The 15,930-nt window shown below is 49.9% G+C and overlaps 1 protein-coding gene across 1 annotated transcript in view; it reads left to right on the top strand.

Moving 5' to 3' along the window:
- The window catches only part of Cacna2d4 (calcium voltage-gated channel auxiliary subunit alpha2delta 4), a 165,418-nt gene that overhangs the window by 103,082 nt on the left and 46,406 nt on the right, over positions 1-15,930 (top strand). Inside the window, exons 19-24 of the mRNA XM_004669117.2 lie at positions 2,473-2,534; positions 4,418-4,485; positions 7,495-7,540; positions 7,613-7,710; positions 10,508-10,601; positions 14,983-15,078. Of these exons, the coding sequence (XP_004669174.2) occupies positions 2,473-2,534; positions 4,418-4,485; positions 7,495-7,540; positions 7,613-7,710; positions 10,508-10,601; positions 14,983-15,078 (464 nt within the window). The remainder of the gene's footprint in view (positions 1-2,472; positions 2,535-4,417; positions 4,486-7,494; positions 7,541-7,612; positions 7,711-10,507; positions 10,602-14,982; positions 15,079-15,930) is intronic.

The following is a 15,930-nucleotide window of genomic DNA, read 5'->3' on the forward strand; positions in this document are numbered from 1 at the left end:
CCTCACAGTGCCTGACACTACCTACACAAGACCATCATAACAGGAAGAAAAGATGATGACATCAAAATGAAAGAGAGACTGATTGAGACGGGGAGGAGATATGATGGAGAATGGAGCTGCAAAGGGAAAAGTAAGGGGAGGGAGGGAATTACCATGGGTTATTATCTATAATTATTGAAGTTGTCAATTAAAAACAACAAATTAAAAAAAGAAAAAGAAAAAAGATTTTCCAATAATGAAAAAGTGCAAAACCAAACTTCAATAAATGTAAGAAGAAGATTAGAAAAAAAGATGTAGTTTATTTAGAGCCAGATATGGTGCCACACATATTTAATTCCCTCACTCTGGAGGCTGAGATAGAAGGAACTCATTCTGCAGCCCAGAATGAGTTCCAGGTCAGCCTGGGCTACAGTGAAACCCTACCTCACAACAAACCAAAAAACTGAGTGTATTTAAAAAGAAAAATCAGTAAGATGATGTCAAAATACTATTAAATATAAAGGAGGTAAAAAAAAAAAAAAAGGGAGAAACACAGAGGCAATAAACTAAATAAAACACAAAAATATTACCTAATAATGGAAATATGCATGTATGAAGGAAGGCAACAAAAGCATACATTTTTTAAATGCAATAAATAAGAATCTTCCCAAAACTGTAGCTTAAAAAATAACATGAGCGGGCATGGTAACGCACGCCTCTAATCCCAGCACTTGGGAGGCCACGAGGCGGGGTGATCACTGTGAGTTCAAGGTTAGCCTGAGACTCCATAGTGAACTCCAGGTCAGCCTGGGCTAGAGTGAGACCCCACTCAAAAAAAAAAAATTTTAGCCGGGCGTGGTGGCGCATGCCTTTAATCCCAGCACTCGGGAGGCAGAGGTAGGAGGATCACTGTGAGTTCAAGGCCACCCTGAGACTACAGAATGAATTCCAGGTCAGTCTAGACTAGGGTGAGACCCTACCTCGAAAAACAAAAAACAAACAAAAAAAATTTTTTTAAATAAAAAATGAAAGGAATGCAGTTGGGGAGAGAGCTTGCCACAGCAACGTTAGGATCCCCAGCATCTGTGTAAGAGCCAAGCTGGGCATGGTGGCATGCCCCTGTAAATGCAACAGTAAGGAGGCAAAAACAGGAGCCCACTGGCTAGTTAGTCTAGCTGAGTTAGTGAGCTCCAGGTTCAATAACAGATCCTGTCTCAAAATAAAGTGGAGGGGCTGAAGAGATGGCTTAGCGGTTAACACGTTTGCCTGCAACGCCAAAGGACCCAGGTTCAATTCCCCAGGACCCACATTAGCCAGATACACAAGGGAGTGCAAACATCTGGAGTTCGTTTGCAGTGGCTGGAGGCCCTGGCATGCCCATTCTCTCCTCCCCTCTTTCTCTGTTAAATAAAAAATAATAATAATAAAAATTTTTAAAAAGCATTAGAATGTTTAAAAAAAATAAGGTGGAGAGTGGGCTGGAGGGATGGCTTAGCAGTTAAGGCATTTGCCTGCAAAGCCCAAGAACCCAGGTTCGATTCCCCAGGACCCATGTTAGCCAGATGCACAAGATGATACATGTGTCTGGAGTTCATTCGCAGTGGCTTGAGGCCCTGGTGCACCCATTCTCTCCCTCTCTCTTTCTCTCTCCCTCCCTCCCTCCTTCTCTCCCTCTTTGTCTCTGTCAAATAAATAATGAAATAAAAATAAAATATTAAAATAAGGTGGAGATTGATTGAGGAGGAAGACACTTGAGGTTGACCTCTGGCCTCCACAATCGTGTGCACATACAACACAACACATTTGAGCTCACACACGTATAAGCATGTATATGTGCATGCACACCATACATACACATACATGCAGGAAAAGAGGAATCTTAGGATAACAATATCAGAGTAGCTTCTTCCTTAGGTCCTTGAAACGTGGAGCCTGCCAAGTCATCTGCATGGAGTCAGGGTGGCTCGGTTGACCTTTGTGAACTCTCTTCTTCCCTGAGCTCCCTTCATCCTCCTGGAAGTCCTCCTTCCTTGCCCAGCAGAGGCCTTTGATGGCTGCATTGAGCTTTGCATTCCGTGGCCTGGGCAGATTCTCTTACCACCCCAAGCCTGCAGAGCTTGTACCCCTGGGCTGGCTCATGCTTTAGCTGTGGGGAGGGTGGCTCCCCAGCGCCCTGAGAATGGGGAAGCAACAGTGGGGTTCTGAGATTAGTGCAGCCGAGGACCTCCACCCTGCTGGAGGATGCAGCTATGGGTTGCAAGTGCACCCCTGGGACCTCAGCGTTCTCAGGCCTCGCGGCAGTGAACGGTAGACAGGTAGCTGCTTGATCCAGAAAAGCTGATGAGTGATGCGGCCCCGGGCGGGTGTCAGCAGAGCCTTGGTTCTGCCTTGGGAGGACTGGGCGTCTCTGCCCATGGATGGGGCATGGTGGGTGGTTAAGAAGAGAACCGAAACGTGAAGGAGGTGTGATGAGAACTTCCTTGCCTCTTTCAGAAGCGGGTTCTGTTCCTGACCAATGATTACTTCTTCACGGACATAAGTGACACGCCTTTCAGGTGAAGTGCCCGTGCCTCACCAGCCCTGGCTGGAGGGCACAGAATGAGAGTCCCAGCAGCTCAGGTGGGAACTTGCTGGTTTGGAGATGGATTCCTACCGAGTCAGCAGTTTGGTGCTAATAGCAAAGGCCTTGGTTAGCGGTCAGGAAATGAGGTCTAGACCTGCTTTGCGCATCTGGTTTCTGTAGCTAAACTTCTCGTTTGGGTCCCAGTAAAGCTGTGTGACCTCCATCGAGAAGGTTCTTAACCTCGCTGAGCCTTAAATTTCTCGCCTCTTAAGATGAGCTTGGCAGCGCTGTTATGCCAACATAGCAGAATCTACCCAAGGGTGGGGAGGGCTGGAGAGATGGCTCAGCACACATCAAGTGCTCGTATCCAAGGGTGATTACCTGAGTCTGGCCACCCAGCAGCCACGGAGAGCCAGATGCCGTGGTGGACAGTGGTAATGTTAGCATGCCCAGGGACAAGAAAGAGGCCAGAGGCAGAAAAACCCATAGAAGCTCTCAGGTCAGCTTGCCTGGCAAACTGAGCAGCGAACGTGAACAAGACCCTGCCTCAAAACCTATAAACTCTGACCTCCATATCACGCATGTGTGCGCACATGCGTGCACACGCACGCACACCAAAATTTCATTGTTTTGCTTTGTTTTTTTGAGGTAGGGTCTTGCTGTAGCCCAGACTGACCTGAAATTCACTCTGTAGTCTCAGGATGGCCTCGAACTCACAGCGATCCTCCCATCTCTGCCTCCTGAGTGCTGGGATTAGAGGTGTGCGTCACCACACCCAGCTCAATTTTTTTAATTAAAAAAATAAATAGGTGAAGGCTGGGCCTGGTGAGAAGGAAGGATAAGGGAGACTAGGTCCTAGGTTCCCTCCCTCATACCCAGCAGACCATGAGCTCTCCTGCATGCTCATTAGAACCCCTGAGATGGTGCAGCATTGCCAACTCCTCTGCCCACACAAACCAACTGTGTTCAGAATTCTGGGAGTAGAACCCGCGTCACCTTTTAACAGCCTTGAGATTCATATCTAGTGGGCTACCAGGAAGAGAGGTGCCACCAGAAAGGAACCTCCTAGCAGGGGACCGTGAGACCTTCGTATATTCCAGGAGTGCCTGGGCGGGGGGGGGGGGGGGGGGGGGGAGGGGGGATCATCGCTCAGCATGTGCCTAGGGTAACACCCCAAGGGCAGGGGTGTCCCTCATAGTCTATGGAATTGCCAGGGTTGTTCTTGGGAAGAAAGGCTGATAAAGAAACCAACCAGGGCTGGAGAGATGGCTTAGCGGTTAAGCGCTTGCCTGTGAAGCCTAAGGAACCCGGTTCGAGGCTCAGTTCTCCAGGACCCACATTAGCCAGATGCACAAGGGGGCGCACGCGTTTGGAATTCATTTGCAGAGGCTGGAGGCCCTGGCGCGCCCACTCTCTCTATATATATATCTGCCTCTTTCTCTCTCTGTCTGTCACTGTCAAATAAAGAAATCAATTTTAAAAAGAAAAGAAAACAACCAGCCAGGAATGATGGCGCACACCTTTAACCCCAGCACTCGGGAGGCAGAGGTAGGAGGATCACAATGAGTTCTAGGCCACCCTGAGACTACATAGTGAATTCCAGGTCAGCCTGGGCTTGAATGAAACCTTACCTCAAAAAAAAAAAACAAAAAAAAAGAAAGAAAGAAAAGGAAGGAAGGAAGGAAAGAAAAGAGCCTAGCATTCTTGTGCCAGTTCTCCACAGGGTGACCTGTGCGCAGGTTAAGAGGGGAGGGGAGGCTGGCGGGGCATGTCGCCATCATGCCCTATCCAAAGCCCCTTTCCTAGTAATGACAAGCAGGTGGGATGGGCACGACTGGCTCTGTCTCTACTGTGTGCCTGCTTTTCTGTCCCCAGCTTGGGAGTGGTGCTGGCCCGGGGCCATGGAGAGCATGTCCTCCTGGGGAACACGTCCGTGGAGGAAGGTGGGTCAGGCCAGCAAAGAGTGAGGAGGGGGCGGGGGAGGGGTGGATGCGCCCGGAGGCTGGGTGGAGCAAGGGTGAGCGCCTCCCTGTCACTGGCTTAATGCTGGCCTCTGGCAGTCTCTAGGGGAAGGGACGGTGTGTCCCAGTCAACCGCCTATCAGATCTGGGGGTGCTTTGGTGGCCTGCAGGAGACAGGCCAGCTGGGGGGTGTTTATATAGACAAGGCTGCATTTTCCCTCCGGGAGGCTATGCTGCTGGGGGCAGAATGGAGGCCAGGAAGCGTGAGAGAGCAGGCAGGGCGTCCGTACCTATGTGCGCACCCAGCTGCCTGCGATGTTGAGGCTTTGGAGGCCACTTAGCAACATAGTGGGGGGCCTTTTCTCAAAAAAAAAAAAAAACAGAGTAAGAGAACAAGTCTGTATCTCCTTGCTGAGACCAAAGACAAGGCCCCCCACAATAGTGGTTTCACCCCAGAAATACATTTTCTTCGCAGCTGAAGTCTGGAAGTCTGATTAGGGTCCTCGAGAGGCCAGCCTGCTCCCCACAAGGCCAGCAGGGAAGGATGCTCTGTGGCTCCTCCCAGCTCTGATCTGGCGCCATCCCCCACACAACGCTGTGCCTCTGCGGGGGCCTCTGTTGCTGCAGGTCTCCTCCTGCCAAGGTCTGAGGGCTTCCTGTAAAGACACCGGGCCCATGGGAGACACACACACACACACACACACAGCCCTTCAGTCACTTCATCTTGGCTTGACGACATCTGCTCGCGTCCCATCCGCAGAGAAGGTCACATCCATAGCTTCCAGGGATCAAGCCCTCAGCACGTCCTTTAGGGGGACAGACGTGAACCCGAAAACAGCCAGGTGGGCGTCATGGGTGAGCCGCACTCCATCCTCCCACGCACCCATGAGGCCAGCTCCTTGAGCACATCGAGACAACTTTGCTGAGGCCAGGGTGACCGCAGGAGTCCTTGAAAGACTCCCACGTCTGTCCACTCGTCTTCCCCATCCCTCGGGACATCCAGCATCTCTATCCTTCTCCCACTCCACCGCCCGTTACCGCGCCATCCCTGGGCAATCACAGCAAGCCTCTGCCGTTCACCCCGCCTTTCTTTCTGCCACAGAATCTTTCTAGAAATGCTTAGTGTGGCTGGGTCACACCTTTCCGATCTTTCATTCTTGCTTTTTCCAGCCCCCGAAGAGCCTTCCTCTCCGCACCTTCACCCAGCTCACCCTGGCTCCATCAGGCTTCATCCTGGCTGACACTTGTACCCACTCAGCTGCCCTAGGGCAGCCCTGCCCTGCCACAAGTATGCCAGCAGCATAGTACGGTGGCCCCCACATCACCCTTCCAGAGCACATGTCCCCGGTGATAGAGCTGCCTCTCTCTGTCCTGCATCTTTCTTTTTTGAAATATTTTTTATTTTTATTCATTTATTTGAGAGAGAGAGAGAGGACATGCCAGGGATTCCAGCCACTGCAAACAAACTCCAGGCACATGCGCCACCTTGTGCATTTGGCTTATATGGGTTCTGGGGAGTCGAACCAAGGTCCTTTAACTTTGCAGGCAAACGCCTTAGCCGCTAAGCTATCTCTCCAGCCCCTTTTTCTGCACCTTTCTTCCTCTGCTCAGGTAGTTCCAAGTCACAATACTCCAGGGGACAGACGGCACTGGCTGCCACCTACATGTGGAGCCTTCGGAGCTAAGCCCTGGCTCTCCAGGGACTGAGGCACTTCCCTTTAACGACCTGCAGTCATTGTGCGCCTCTGCAGGCTCTTTCCAGCACCCTTCCCTACAATCTCACAAAAACTTCACTGAGCACTCACTTATATTCGAGCGCTGAGCAGAGATCAGCAGGGCAGCTCCTTCATTCATTCAACCAGCACTTGTGCTGAGCCCACGGCCGGTGCAGGCTCCTAGCGAGGGGAGACTGCAGCGCCCACTGGGCAAGTTTGGTCTTATCTTCATCTGGCCACTGAGGCCAGTCCAAGTACCATAGAGCCAAGGAAGACTTAAAAAAAAAAATCACTGGTTTTAAAGTGTTAGCTCCTTGAAAAGAGGTGCTAGGAGGTCAGGGCTCTGTGAGGCACTACTGTCTAGTGAGGCATAAGGCCATTTCCATACCAAAATCCAGGCCCAAAGGGCAGACATGATGTGGGAGCTAAAGGAGGAGAGAAAGGACCCCTGGCCGGGCGTGGTGGCGCATGCCTTTAATCCCAGCACTGGGGAGGCAGAGGTAGGAGGATCTCCATGAGTTCAAGGCCACCCTGAGATGACATAGTGAATTCCAGGTCAGCCTCAGCTAGAGTGGGACCCTGCCTCAAAAAGACAAAAAGAAAAAGAAAAAGAAAAAGAAAAAAAGGACCCCTGGTTGTCTGGGAAGCTTCCTGGGGACATGGTATTGACTCTGACCTTCAAGACTAGTGGGTCTGTAATCCTAGCTACAGAAAAGCTGAGGCAGGAGGATTGCAAGTTCATGGACTGCCTAGGCTATAGAGCAGCTCAAGGCCACTCTGGGTGACTTACTGAGACATTATTTCAAAGTAATAAGGCTGGGGAATGTAACTCAGTGGAAGAGTGTTTGCCTCGCATGTGTAAGAGCCTGGGTTCAATTCCCGGCATGAGAGCAGGGTGTCTGCTGGTGAGGGGATTAAAAAAAGAAAGCAAGCCAGGCATGGTGGCGCACGCCTGTAATCCCAGCACTCGGAAGGCAGAAGTAGGAGGATCGCCGTGAGTTCGAGGCCACCCTGAGACTCCATAGTGTATTCCAGGTCAGCCTGGGCTAGAGTGAGACCCTACCTCAAAAATAAAATAAAATAAAATAAAAAAGAAAGAAAGAAAAGAAAAGAAATCACCTGGGAGGCAGGAGCAAGATGGGCACACAGGTGCTTGTGCCAACCCACCCGGTAGCCAACCCCACAAAAGTTCACTGCTTGTACAGTCCAGCTGCAGGGGGTCATCTGCAGGGGGTCAGCTGCAGGGGGTCAGCTGGAATGTGGACTCTGCTTTCAGGCCTGCACGACTTGCTTCATCCAGATCTGACCCTGGCGAGCGACTGGTAAGCAGCGGGTCGAGGGTGGGAGGGAGAAACGCGGGGATCTGAGGTAACATGGAGTCTCTGGGCCTCCAGGATCTACTGCGTCACTGATATCGACCCGGATCACAGGAAGCTTAGCCAACTGGAGGCCATAGTCCGCTTCCTCACAGAGGAGGACCCAGACCTGGAGTGTGAGTACCGCCCACGCCCACACAGGCAAACTTGTCCTCTGGGCTCCAGCAGCTCATGGATTTGCGGGGCTAGAGGATGCCACCAACCCCATCGTGGGATCGTCGGATGGATTAGGGAGGACAGATAGAGAGCCCTGAAAAGGTAGGCAGGGCTGGCCTTGGCAGCGTGCCATGCTGGAGCGTGAGAACTCTGTGAAACGTGTCTACATGAGGGTGCCCTGAGTCGGGGACTGGAATCATCTTACGTTTCTGTCAAGCCCACTGTTCGCCAGGTCTGTCCCCACCACCACCACCTTGCAGTGGACCCTGGGAAGAGGGCTGGCACAGCTCCCCGAGGTCAACTCCACAAGAGACAGTGTCTGGCCAGGCAGCCTCTTCAAGCCTGGGCCCTGTGAGGGTTTTCCCAGCCCAACACCCATGGCCACACCCCTTCCTGCTCTTCAGTTCTCCTGAAAAGATGGCCTCTTGAGTCAGCCCACCAGTGCATTCATCCGTCCACCTATTCATCCATCCATCCATCCATCCATTCATTCAACAAAGCTGAAATGAACATGTACTTGCATCAGACTTGAAGCAAATACAGAAATACAGATACAACCCAAACTAGACCTGGCCAGCCCCGTGGAGGTGGTAACCCGGGGAAGGAGCCAGGAATTAAGCCAGGCAGCACTACGGAGACGTGCTATCACAGGCGCCACAATTGGGGTGCTGTGGGGGAAGAAATGGGGCTGAGGCAGGTGACTTCTGCAAGTGAGACCACTTAAGTAAGCTAAAGATGAAAATGAGCCCCTGGTTAGCTTAGTGGGATCTTTTTTTTTTTCTCTATTTTTATTAACATTTTCCATGATTATAAAAAAATATCCCATGGTAATACCCTCCCTCCCCCCATTTTGAAACTCCATTCTCTATCATATCCCCTCCCCATCTCAATCAGTCTCTCTTTTATTTTGATGTCATCATCTTTTCCTCCTCTTATGATGGTCTTGTGTAGGTAGTGTCAGGCACTGTGAGGTCATGGATATCCAGGCCATTTTGTGTCTGGAGGGAGCACATTGTAAGGAATCCTACCCTTCCTTTGGCTCTTACATTCTTTCCGCCATCTCTTCCACATTAGACCCTGAGCCTTGGAAGGTGTAATTGAGATGTTACTCAGTACTCCAGTCACTTCTTTCCAGCACTATGACACCTTCTGAATCATCCCAAGGTCACTGACATCTGAAAAGAGAAGATTCTCTACCCAAAGTGAGAATAGAATTAATATAAGGGTATGAATATTAAGAGAAGTGCTTACTGGGCAGTTTGATAAGCATAGTATATACATTTATCCAGACATCAGCAGATGTTACACCCCTAGTGCTCATGACTACCCCTGTTTTAAGTTTTCAGTATCAGGGATGTATTCCCTCCCATGGAGCGGGCCTCCAGTCCAATTGGAGGGCATTTTGTTTCCACCATGACAGACGTGCCACTATTGCACCTGTTTGCTCATTTGGCCTGGCTGGCCAATTATAAGGCTTGCAGTGTTCACTGTTGAGTATCTTCACTGCTGGTATCTCTTTCTCCCATTGAACTACATGTAAAATGGCTTCTTCCATCTTTCTGTTAGCTGGTCTACATGGAGGAGGTTCTCAGTGGCCTTGCAGCCCAAGTATGTCTTAATGGGATCTTTTCTGAGGGTAATGAACATCTGGTTACACAGTGTTGGATATGTACTTTGTAAACGCCATGCAGTTGAATACTATAGATCAGCGAGTTTTGTGCTATGTGAATTTCACTTCAATGAAGATACATAAAAGTTCTGGCCGGGCATGGTGGCATGCACCTTTAATACCAGCACTCAGAAGGCAGAGGTAAGAGGACTGCCATGAGTTCGAGGCCACCCTGAGACTCCATAATGAATTCCAGGTCAGCCTGAGCTACAATAAGACCCTACCTCAGAAAAAAAAAAAAAAGTTATAAAAAAAGGTGGGGGGGCTGGAGAGATGACTTAGTGGTTAAGGCACTTGCCTGCAAAGCCAGAGGATCCTGGTTTGACTCCTCAGGACCCATGCAAGCCAGATGCACAACTGGGTGCATGTGTCTGGAGTTCGTTAACAGTGGCTGGAAGCCCTGGTGCACCCATTCTCTCTCTCTCTCTGTCTCTCTCTCTCTTTCTCTCTCTCCCTCTGACTATTTCTCTCTCAAATAAAAATAAAAATAAAAATATTTTTTTTTAAGTTCTAAAAAGAGAGCCACCTGTGCAGGGTGCAGGAACAGCAGCCAGGCCAGGGAGCAACATGCCGAGGTGTGAGCAAGGGGGAAGCTTGGCCAGGTCAGAGCAGCAGCCCTCCGCCCAGCTGCCCCCGTGCCCGCTGTCTGGAAGCAGAGGGTGAGAGAGGCTGGCTCCAGAGAGTGTCAGAGCTTGAGGAGCCTGTGGATATCAACTGCTTCTGCTCACATCTGTTTAGGGGCAAAGGGCTCAGAGGCTGAAGGAGGGGACATGATGCTCAAGCCAACCCAAACAGCGTTAGTTCCGCAGAGACACCTATTCAGGACACTCATGTTGCTCTTGACCTTCAATAGGATAGGGAGTTGTGGGGAAGGCGGGTGTTGGTTGGCTTGGGGGAATGCTTGTTTGTTTGTTTGTTTGTTTGTTTGTTTGAGATCAGGCGGATCTTGAACTTGCTATGTGGCCAAGGATGGCCTTGAACTTCTGGTCACCCTGCTTCTAGTTACCAAATTCTGGGATTAGAGACATGTAGCACTCTGCCTGGTTTTATGCAGCTCTGGGGATTGAACCCTGTGGCTTTGTCCCCAGGTGACGAAGAGCTGGTGCGGGAGGTGCTGTTCGATGCCGTGGTGACGGCCCCTATGGAAGCCTACTGGACAGCCCTGGCACTCAGCACCTCCAGGTACGTACGAAGGGCTGAGGGCTCCAGCGGGGCAGGCGGCATGCTCGAGCCCAACGTTCCTTCACCCACCAAGTCAGAGCAGTTAGGAAGCCACCACCCCTGTCTGGCCCGACAGGAACCATGATGAGGTCGGGGACGTGTGGGGTAGGATGGGGTGGGTTTGAGAACGACCTTCACCCAGCCCTGGTCAAGCAGGACCCCTACCCTGCAGCTGCTGCCTGCTCTTCGCTTGAAGACAATGCCAAGTACAGCTCCCGAGCACAAGCCATGGTCCAAACACCCAGGTGTGGGTTGCTCTCTGGTCAAGAGAATCCACTGCCCAAAAAGTGCCCTGTTGACAGCAGGGTGGACACACAGACACTTGAGGGTGGACACACAGACGCTTGTTTCCAGCAGTAGGGCAGGAAGCCAGTGGTTCTCCTAGACGCTCAACGAAGTAATCACTGCTCCCCTAACAGAGCATCAAGAGTTCTCCAGGAGCAATCTCCCATTTGAAAAGTGCAACATGGGACTGGAGAGATGGCTTAGCGGTTAAGTTGCTTGCCTGCCAGGCCTAAGGATCCATATCCAACTCTCCAGATCCCGCCTAAGATAGAGGCACTAAGGTGAGGCAAGCGCAAGGTTGCACATGCCCACTAGGTGGCTCCTCGTTGCTGGAACAAACACCCAACCAGAAACAAGCTTATGGAAGGAAAGGGTTTATCTCAGGTTTACAGATCCCAGGAGAAGTTCCACCAATGGTGGAAGAAGCTGGCTCCACTGGGTAGATTCATAGCAGAGAGACACCGTCAAGCAGCCAGAGCTACTCCTTCTCTGAACACACCTTAGAGCAGAGGATTTAAGATCTGCCTCTTCTCCATAGGGTGCCACCCACTTGGGGCTCAAGCTTCCAGCATGAGTCTATGAGGGGGCATACAGTCAAACCACCACATATATCAGCATCCACAGATTTACATCATTTATATATGAAAGCTAGAAAGGAAATCTAATAAGAAAGGCTTATTTAGAAATGTGAGAAATAAAATCTAAAATCATAGGACTATAAGAACACTTAAGGTATATACTATAAAAACTATTTGAGCCGGGCATGGTGGTGCATGCCTTTAATCCCAGCACTCGGGAGGCAGGGGTAGGAGGATTGCCATGAGTTCGAGGCCACCCTGAGACTCCATAGTGAATTCCAGGTCAGCCTGGGCTAGAGTGAGACCCTACCTCGAAAGATAAAATAAAAAAAAAATAAATAAATAAATAATAAAAACTATTTGAGGGTGGAGGGATGACTTAGCTGTTAAGGCATTTGCCTGCAAAGCCTAAGGACCCCGGTTCGATTCCCCAGGACCCACGTTAGCCAGATGCAGAAGGGGGCATATGTATCTGGAGTTCATTTGCATTTGCTGGAGGCCCTGTAACGCCCATTCTCTCTCTCTCTCTCTCTCTCTCTCTCTCTCTCTCTCCCCCTCTTTCTCTGTCAAATAAATCAATAAGATTTAGAATACTTTTTTTTTTTTTTTTTTTTTGGTTTTTCGTGGTAGGGTCTCACTCTAGCCCAGGCTGATCTGTAATTCACTATGGAGTCTCAGGGTGGCCTCGAACTCACGGTGATCCTCCTACCTCTGCCTCCCGAGTGCTGGGATTAAAGGCGTGCACCACCATGCTTGGCTTAGAATACTTTTTTAAAAAATATTAAAAATAAATAAATAAGCTATTTGAAAACCTATACAAAGAAAATTATGGCTAGATCAGATAGCATAGGCCTATGATTCCAACCACTCATGAGGGTGAGCAAAAGAATCACAAGTTCTGGGCCAGCCTGAGCTACACAGTGAGACCTGGTATCAAAATAAAAAGTTACGCCAGGCTTGGTGGCGCACGCCTTTAATCCCAGCACTCGGGAGGCAGAGGTAGGAGGATCTCCGTGAGTTTGAGGCCACCCTGAGACTCCATAGTGAATTCCAGGTCAGCCTGGGCTAGAGCGAGACCCTCCCATGACAAACCAAAAGTAAAAATAAAAAGTTACAAAAGCAGGTTGGGGATACGGCTCAGTGGTAGGTACCACATGAGAGGCCACAGGCTAAATCCCCAGTAGTTTTCTGTATCCAAATACACTGGTTGTAAAGTTCACTGGAAGGGTGTGAACAGCCAAAAGTCTGAATGTGGGGAGTGGTCCTGCTGAGGTTACCAAGCCTCTCTACTAGCTATGAAATGTCGGGCTGGCATGTGTAAGGGCAGCCGGGCCAGGGAACAGAAGAAGAAATCCAGCCATTGCTCCGCATGCATGTGGACATTGTGGATGAGAAGGCATCCTGTCACGTCAGTGAGGGGAGAGGGACTTAGCAGATGGTGCAGGTGCCGGTGGCAATGGCTCTTTCTGATGCTATATACCTCAATAAAAGCCAAGTGCCTCCTGTTCCCAAGGTAACAAGAGCTAAGGGTAGCAACTCTGTAATGAGCTGAACATATCAACTGTGCTCAAACCCATACATCCAGGGTGTCTTGGGAGAAATACAGCTCACTGGTCATCTTTGATGCCATCAGGGAAACAACTCATTTGAAAAAAAATAGCAAATAAATAACGCGTACCAATTAACTATGCTGCCTCTTCTATGCACGTTGTACCTCAGGATAACCAAATATTGATGAGATGTTTTTCTTTGTACAGGTATTTACAGTAAATACAATAATAGGGTCTTTAAGGGGGGGGTTCTTCCCAAATTTAGCAGATAAAAACTCAAACCTGATTCTGATCAGGCCCCTCCTTCGAAGTGGTAGTTTGTAAGATGGGGCAAGGAACCAAAGCACATTCTAAATGACACGTAAGAAGAGTGTGAGAAATTCCACAGGACCAATGACCTAGTTTGTTCAGGAAGTAATTTGCAAGGAAAGAGGCTAATGAGTGCTTTTGGGCATGGAGTTTCTTTTTGAAGTGACAATAATGGTCTAATATCACAATGGCCATGGTTGTACCGTTTGGTGAACACACTACAAAACAATACACTTTAAATTGGAGAATTGTATGGCATGTGAAGCTCAGTGAAGAGGGGGAAAGAACTTAAGAGAGCTATGAAGCAGTTGTAATGCACAGATCTTGGTCAGATTAAATTAAATTCATGAGGTGAGGCCACTGGATTCTGATGATACTAGAGGATTGTAGCTTTTTAGAAAGAATGACAGTGACTTCCAAGGCTTTAAAAAGTTCCTTGTATTTTAATATTTTAATGATACAACTTAAAATATTTACTGATGAGGTATCTGAGATTTGCTTTAGAGGAATCCAGTCTTGGGGTGGAGGGATTTGTGATACATCTTGATAGGCTTGGGCTGCTAGCTCCAGAGATAAGTTATGGGGAAAACTCTAGAAATGTTTACATACAGAACTAGCTGGGCGTGGTGATGCACTCGTTTAATCCCAGCACTCAGGAGGCAGAGGTAGGACAATCATTGTGAGTTCAAAGCCACCCTGAGAGTACATAGTGAATTCCGGGTCAGCCTGGACTAGAGTGAGACCCTATCTAGAAAAAAAATTTTTTTTTTTACATAGAGAACTAGATTGGTGCTTTTTTTTTTTGTGGGCATGTGCGCACACACACACACACATGTGTGTATGTGTATAGTATATGTGGTTTGGAATATGATATGTGGTGTATGCATGTGTGCGTGCAAATGTACATGTGTCATGAACGTAAGTGCAGAGACCAAAGGTAAACACCTGGGGTTAGAGAGATGGCTTAGCAGTTAAGACGTTTGCCTGCAAAGCCAAAAGACCCAGGTTCGGTTCCCCAGTACCCACATAATCCAGGTGCACAAGATGGCGCATGTGTCTAGAGTTCATTTGTAGTGGCTATAGGCCCTGGCACACCCATTCTCTCTCTCTCTCAAATAAATAAAATATATAAAAAGAGTGTTTCACCAGGCATGCTAGCTCACACCTTTAATCCCAACACTTGGGAGGCAGAGGTAAGAGAATCACCATGAGTTCAAGGCCAGCCGGAGACTACATAGTGAATTTCAGGTTAGCCTGGACTAGAGTGAAACCTTACCTCTTTAAGAAAAAGGAAAAAAAAAAATGAGTGTTTCCTTCTCCATTGCTCATTCATATGCTTCCTTGAAACCAGGCCTCCCTCATTCTTGTCCATGAGCCCCAGTGAGTCTCTGGTCTCCTCCTCACCCCAGCACTGGGGTTATGGCCATAAAGAAGGTGCCCAGAGCAGACAGAAGCTGAAGGCATGTCTCTCTCACACCAAGAGCACAGCCTTCCCAGACAGGTGTCTGGGCCCCGTGTGCACCCACTGGGCAAGACGCAGAAAACCCTGGCACCTCCTTTGCAGTACCCCGGGGGATGGGCTTCCAGCCTCCACATAGTCATTGCCTTGTCTGTCCACAGTGAGTCAGAGCCTGGTGTGGACGTGGCCTTCCTAGGCACCCGGGCCGGCCTCCTTCGAAGCAGCTTATTCGTGGGTTCTGAGAAAGTCTCCGACAGGTGAGTCCTACGGGGGGGGGGGGGGGGTGCAGGATCCCTGGGAGGGTGAATGTGACACGATTCTCACACCTCCTTGAGGAGCGTGGGGCAGAGGTGGACCTGTGAGTCCACGGAGGGCAGGAGATGGGCTTCGCAGATGTGGGCAGTGAGAGGAGCAGCGGCCCGCTCAGCTTAGCAGGTCTTGACGGGCGCTGCTGGGAAGATGGGTCAGAAATTTCCCTAGCAGGCATCGCAGAGGGAAACAGGCATTATTTCCTCCCTGGGGCTGATCTTCCATGTCCCCTCCTCTTGGTCCTTTCTCCACCCCACCATGGAGAAGGGCTGCACACTAGGCCCAGGCTCACCCCAGTTTATGCACGACTTCTCCAAGCTTCTATAGGGTTAAAATGCAACCCCTCACCACCACGGACTCATGAAAGGCCAAAACCCCAAGGCAGAAGTCCTCCTCTGCAAGTTCTGCACCCCAGGGAGCAGCCAGCAGAGCTTGGGGATGGGTTTGGTCACTACCCTAGGACAGGCGGGCAGTTGCTACCGTCATACAGTGGATGGCAGTCTGGGATGCGCCTACAATGTGTCGACAGCGTTCAGGACGTCCCCAGCAGCAGAGACCCTACTCTTAGCAAAATCCAGATTCCAGGCTAACCTTGCCGCGGGACCCGCATAACGCAGAAGACCCTTGCTGCCGTCCCCTGGGTGCCACGGCTGCCTGTTGCCCTCCCATGAGGAGACTCAGGCCGGTGAGGCCCTGGCACCTAGGAAGTAGTGATTCCTGAGCTGATGGCTGCCTTAACACTCTCCACCATCCTTCCTCCCACTCACTCACCAACACCCCTTTTTTTTCCTTCCGTTTTT

The sequence above is a fragment of the Jaculus jaculus genome, chromosome 18 (assembly GCF_020740685.1).
Source record: "Jaculus jaculus isolate mJacJac1 chromosome 18, mJacJac1.mat.Y.cur, whole genome shotgun sequence".
Classification (NCBI taxonomy): domain Eukaryota; kingdom Metazoa; phylum Chordata; class Mammalia; order Rodentia; family Dipodidae; genus Jaculus; species Jaculus jaculus.